Source organism: Zingiber officinale, chromosome 7A (assembly GCF_018446385.1).
Source record: "Zingiber officinale cultivar Zhangliang chromosome 7A, Zo_v1.1, whole genome shotgun sequence".
NCBI lineage: Eukaryota > Viridiplantae > Streptophyta > Magnoliopsida > Zingiberales > Zingiberaceae > Zingiber > Zingiber officinale.
This window is the reverse complement of record NC_055998.1, coordinates 141,908,154-141,914,554: the sequence shown is the minus strand read 5'-3', so window position 1 is coordinate 141,914,554 and position 6,401 is coordinate 141,908,154. Positions and strand designations below refer to the sequence as shown.

The following is a 6,401-nucleotide window of genomic DNA, read 5'->3' as shown; positions in this document are numbered from 1 at the left end:
ATCTGTGGATAGAAAAAAATCTCAGAACTATCATGAAACACTCAAGTTGAACTTTCTTCTATCACCTAACAAACTAATAAATTGGGGACCACCTCGTGATTGTAGAGGTTATGTGAGGTGGTATAAAAAGTGGAATACTCTCCGCTAGCAAGGTACGTAAATATTTACATTTGAAGTCCTATTTTCTTACACTTTCGTTATTGTTCTTCTTCCACTTTCAAGAAAGGAGACTGACTTGAGCGTCGGAGGGCCTAACCAGGGATTTCCACCCCGGTCTTAGGTCACTAACGCTTTGTTGACTTGTCTGATTGTGCACAGGATCACTGAGGAATTCCTTCATATCTCGAGAAGTTTATTATCCTTTGACCAATCATCCATCAGAGTCATCGCACAATCTCATAGCCTTCAGACAGGATCAGTCTCCTTCAGGTGTCAGCCCTATTGGTCGGATGTCAATGCCGACTATTATCAGAAGAAGTTATCGGATATTTTTATTATTTTATAATAATATAAGTTATATTTCTTGTAATAAAAGATTATCTAATGTAATATTAATTATATTATATTATAAATTTTATTATATTACATAGTTCGATTATATTATTCATGATAAAACTATTATAGCCAGCCTAATAGATTATTATTATATTAACTATTTAGCCAGCCTAATGATATAGTTTGATTATATTATTCTTGATCAAGCACTAAGTCTCCCGCCAATAAAGATACTAAGAGTATATTATCGATGTATATTTCGATATTTCATCCCAATTGCTTGATAGACTCAATTCATGAGTTTTGATATATGATTTTGACATTTTGAATGACAAAACGACATAACAAAAAGTGTCATCGTGACGAAGTTGTCCTTATTCAGCCTTGGTCAAGAAAATTTGATGATATTCTTAGTAGGCATCAATCATAAATATGAACTTGTAACCTATGATGGAGTCTACCAACTGGTCCGTTTGTCACCAGGGATAATAATCTTTAGGATAAATCTTATTAGATCTCAAAAGTCGACACACATGTACTATTTTTTATTTATGATAATAACAGTTCATGTGTTAACCACTAGATTTTTCTGAGGAAACTATAGATCACTTATTCATGCAAATATTAAGGGTCATTATAGTGGATTACTTTCCTTTTACATTGTATTTGTAGTTTTTGAAAGACATTAGGATTATCATGTTTTAGGTAACAAATCAACAAACAATATTTTTATTTAAATGTTTCCTAATTTTCATTTTAAAATATAATTTTTATTGGTGAGATAATATTTTAATAAAACAAGTGATTTAAGAAATATTAAAAAAGTATTTTATTCTATTTTTTATTTCAACAATAAAAGTATTTTAATATTAGTGACTATTATGATCAAAGCCTCAAAGGTACACCTATTATGGTAGCTACTGCAATATAAAATAATTTAATCATATATTGCCACATGACTAAATTATTTTAAATTGCAGTAGTCAATAATATGGCAATAATTTTGATTAATTTAGAAGAACTCTGAACAGGTTGAAAAGAATTTAAAATAATAGTGTAATTAATAATTTTATTTTAGGTTAAAAAGGATATTTTGAAGGATAAATATAAATAATTGTTTTAATATTTTAAAATTATAGCCATAAAAAGTGATTAAAATAATTTGATAATGTAAATATTTAACTTATCGAACGATTAATTTTAAGGATGATGAATCTTATCCACAAAGTTTCACCGGATCAAGGTCCTGGTTCATCGCCAGCCGTCCATTCTTATCCACAGCTCAAAACTTCTCATGTTCTACACATCCCCATTCATCCACTCAAACCCCTACCACATTTTCCCCTCCGCGTGGGTCCGCCGTATTTGGCTCTCGTGGCGGAGTCGTAAAATGTCGGGTAGAAAACACCGGGATGAGAACTCCGAGCCGGAATAAAAAATTAGTGACGGAAGAAAATTTCGGGCAGCAAGTCCAAACACGAAACGCAATGTCCACGTGGTGTCTGCTTTGTCGCCTTCTTCTTTTCGTTCATAATTCAATGGCTTATCCGGACCAGCAAACAGTGTGTTCCTTCGAGTCAATATGCCTTATGAGAAATTAATGAGCATATCTCTTGGATCATTTTCATTTTTGTAATTTAGAGATGTATCATTTATATTTGTGGTTGGATCATAACTATAATTTGATCATAAATTATTATGATTTTTTTAGGTTCATCGTCTTCATCAAATTATAGATTTTATTCGGAACGGGCGGCCGGAGGCCGCTCGGAGGATATCCTCGTTCATGAATAAGTGGTCAGGTCACTGAACGCCGAGCGAGGGTGTCCTCCGGATGACCTTCAGCCGTTCGCTCCAAACAAAAATTATAATCTGGTCGGGACGAGGAATCCAAGAAGAAATCGTAATCATTTACGACCGAATCACAACCATGATCCGATCATAAATAGAAATAACATTTCCTCTGGATCGTAAAAAATGATCCAAGAGATCCTACCTCGAAAATAAAACCCTTATTACATAAATATATCATCTCATTGTTAAATTAATCGGATCATATAACATTGAATTGGGACGATAAATTTAACCTTATAATTTTTCACTCGCCTTCAACATAAATTAGAAAGTATCTACGATGATCAAGTAAAAGCTCAACATTTTTTAATTACGCGTCGTTAAAGAAATTTTTTTTATAAATATGTTGTAATTAAAAATTAAATTATAAATACCTGTTTGATAATTGGACAGGACTTGTTTGACAGGTTTCAATTACTAGGGGCCTTCTAGAATAATTGCCCGCTATTTATAGGTCGCCGGCCTCCGGATGAAGACACAGCAGACGAGAGAGATGGGGAAGGAGCAGGCGACTGAGACGGCGGCGCTGGAGAAATCGGCGGCTGGGTTAAAGCTCGTTGGCTTCACCAACTTCGTCCGTGTCAACCCCCGCAGCGATCGATTCCCAGTCCTCGGCTTCCACCACATCGAATTCTGGGCCGCCGACGCCACCAATGTCGCCGGTCGGTTCTCCTTCAGCCTCGGCATGCCGCTCTCTGCAAAATCAGATCTATCCACTGGAAACCCCTTCTTCGCCTCCTACCTCCTCCGCTCCGCCTCTCTCCGCTTCCTCGTATCCGCTCCCTATGGCGGCCCCGCTGCCACCGACGCCGCCGCGAATTTCACCGGCCGGTCTCCTATTCCCTCCTTCGACGCAGCAGTAGCCCGCAAGTTTTCAATCGACCATGGCCTCGCGGTCCGCGCCATTGCCGTCGAAGTCGCCGATGCGGCGGAAGCCTTCCGCGTCAGCGTCGCCCGCGGCGCGCGCCCCGCCTCCCCCCCGGCCGACCTCGGAGAGGGCTTCGCGCTCGCCGAGGTCGAGATCTACGGGGACGTCGTCCTCCGATACATCAGCTTCCCAAAGGTCGCACCTTCGTCCCCAAAGCTCCCGGCTTTCCTCCCTGGTTTCGAAGACATCGAGGAATTCGAGGCGACCCCTCCTCCCACCTACGGCCTCCAGCGGATCGACCACGCCGTCGGAAACGTGCCGGAACTCCTCTCGGCGGTGCGCTACATCGCCGGATTCACCGGCTTCCATGAGTTCGCGGAGTTCACGTCGGAGGACGTCGGCACCGCCGAGAGCGGGCTCAACTCGGTGGTCCTCGCCAACAACGACGAGACCGTGCTGGTGCCGGTGAACGAGCCGGTCCACGGCACCAAAAGGAGGAGCCAAATCCAGACTTACTTGGACCACAATGGCGGCGCAGGCGTGCAGCACCTCGCTCTCGCCAGCTATGACATCCTCAAGACCTTGAGGGAGATGAGAGCAAGAACCGCCATGGGAGGATTCGACTTCATGCCGTCGCCGCCTCCCAACTACTACCAAGGCGTGCGACGGCGTGCTGGCGACGTCCTCACGGAGGAGCAGATCAAAGAGTGCCAGGAACTGGGAGTGTTGGTAGACAGGGATGACCAAGGAGTGCTGCTTCAAATCTTCACAAAGCCAATTGGGGACAGGTTTGCATTCAACCAAGAACACTTCTCTTCCATGATTCACTAGTTTGATGCCGATAATGCTGATGATCATATGATTGCTTAATTGTCGAGTTCCTGATTTGCTTGTGTTCAGTAAGAATCGGTCCACACATTTCTTGTCCTTCTAGCATTTCATCAAGCAATGCATGTCTACAAAAATGTTCTAAAATAAGCATTGGTTCTAAATTCTAATGGATCTGTAAGCTTATAATTCCATTAATTCATTGTCTTAAGCCTAACAGAGACATCAAGTTACATTTACTGACTATTTAAGCAAAATTTCTATATGTCTAGAGTACATCTTACTGTGAATAGCTGATAAGACATCTTAAGTTTGATCATAAAAGGCAGCATCTTATCTGAATTAGAACTGATCCTCCTATCCAATTTAGTTTAATTCCTTCAGGATTTCATCTCTGATTATCTTATGATTTATCTTTGATGCTTTCTCAAATCATCATGATACAACATCATTTATTTACTCTTCACTCATTTATCATTGATCCAATGTTCTTACCTTTATAAAAGAGGAGTTATACAATATTATTCTAATATGTATGCTGTCATGGTATAAGTGACATCACTATTTCTCGTATAAACCTCTTGAGAGCTAGGGCCGAGGGAAGATTCAAATGAGACTTGCCTGCCACATACATGCCTTTTTTTTTCAACCTCAATTTTTATTCATCAAGTTTATCCTTGCCCACCTCGCTTTCGAATTCATAACCCTAAACCACTAAACCCGAGTTTGCATTGCACGAGAATCCAAAATCTGTGCTCATAAAAGATATCATCTTGAGAAATATGTAGATCATCTAGGTCAAGTGTGTCATCCAATGTAACTTTCATAATTTCTGAAGCGTCTAGTATCCGAGAATCACTATTACGTTCGATGCAAACTGAAGATACTTTCAGCATTTTCAGTTAGAGACGGCACACCTCCTACCCAATTTATTCTGATTTCATTTTATACATTTGTCTCAACCATAATATTGTTTTCCACTTATTATCAAAAGGAATAATATTGTTTCACCACAAATTCTATAATATCTTGTGTTGCTTGGCTGAAGATTTCATTTTAGCATCTCATGCTCCGAGTTTTTGTGTTGTTCCAGAAAGCTAAAACTTTGTGATCCATTGAACACTAACTGCTTGCTACTGAAAACTTCTATCTACGTCCTGTAGCACTTCCACTAATCGATTTCACTTTGATATACAGACCCACAATTTTCATAGAGATAATTCAGAGGATTGGGTGCATGGTGAAGGACAAAGAAGGCAGGGAGTACCAAAAGGGTGGCTGTGGAGGATTTGGGAAAGGCAACTTCTCAGAGCTCTTCAAGTCGATCGAGGAGTATGAGAAGTCCCTTGAAGCCAAACAAGCAGTAGCTGTTCCAAGTGCTTAAATTGTCCTTCGAATGAAGAATTCAAACAAATAAGGAGAACAATATTCTTGGCATCTCACCTCATCTCTATTATTGTTGCTCAATTACTTAGAACAATCCATACATTGTACTTGATGCTGATGATTAAGTTGTGATATGTTATGGTATTACTTCAAGGTTGAAGGAAACTTAATTTGCATTCTTAAATTGTTGGAATTTTTTAGGATAAAATTATCCTCTAGAGTTTCACATTTAGAATTTAGAAGGAACATTAGACATTTTTGTTGAGATGCTTTTCTTAAAGTGATATTTTGGCTAATAAGCTCTAGTTTCATATTGTAATTTAATGATTTTTATATATTAAAAATTCCTCGGAATAATAAATTAGTTTGTGATATGATATAATGACTTGAATTGTAATTAAATTAAAATAGGAAAGTCTCTATTGTTTATAATTATATAAAATTATATATTTTCTACATTAGATTAGCTTGAAGCATCGAAGTCACAAATTTATGCCAAAAAATATAAGGTAGAAAAAAATATAAGGTAGAAATTAAAAGAGTGCCTCAAATTTTAGAAATCATAAAAAAAAAGTGTATTATTAAAAATATACATTGTTGTATAGAAGTTACTTGGTAATTATTACAACCACTTTAGGACCAGTTTATAATTTAGTTTGATAAACTGAAATAGATGATTTTTGATATTGTAGTAATTATCAAATAGCTAATATTATAATTAACTTTTAAATCTTAAAATTTAAATTTTAAATTCTAAACTTTGAATATTATTATATCAAAATATTTTTACCAATTAGTTAAAATTATTTAAATTTTATTAAAATTATTTAAAATTAATTAAAATTATTTTAAAATAATTATGGAAGCTACTAAGTAGTTGAAATAGTATTATTTTAATGTTACACATTATAGTAGTTATATAATAACTTTTACATATTGTAATAATTAGTTATAGTTATTATAATAGTAT

General features: G+C 37.2%; 1 protein-coding gene across 1 annotated transcript; it reads left to right on the top strand.

Annotated features, from left to right (window-relative positions):
- The first annotated feature begins 2,810 nt into the window (after positions 1–2,810).
- LOC122003012 (4-hydroxyphenylpyruvate dioxygenase-like) lies at positions 2,811–5,615 on the top strand. Its single transcript, XM_042558439.1, has 2 exons — positions 2,811–4,005; positions 5,243–5,615. Exons 1-2 carry the CDS (start codon positions 2,819–2,821, stop codon positions 5,427–5,429), a joined length of 1,374 nt encoding a protein of 457 aa, XP_042414373.1. The 5' UTR covers positions 2,811–2,818; the 3' UTR covers positions 5,430–5,615.
- Positions 5,616–6,401: the final 786 nt, after the last annotated feature.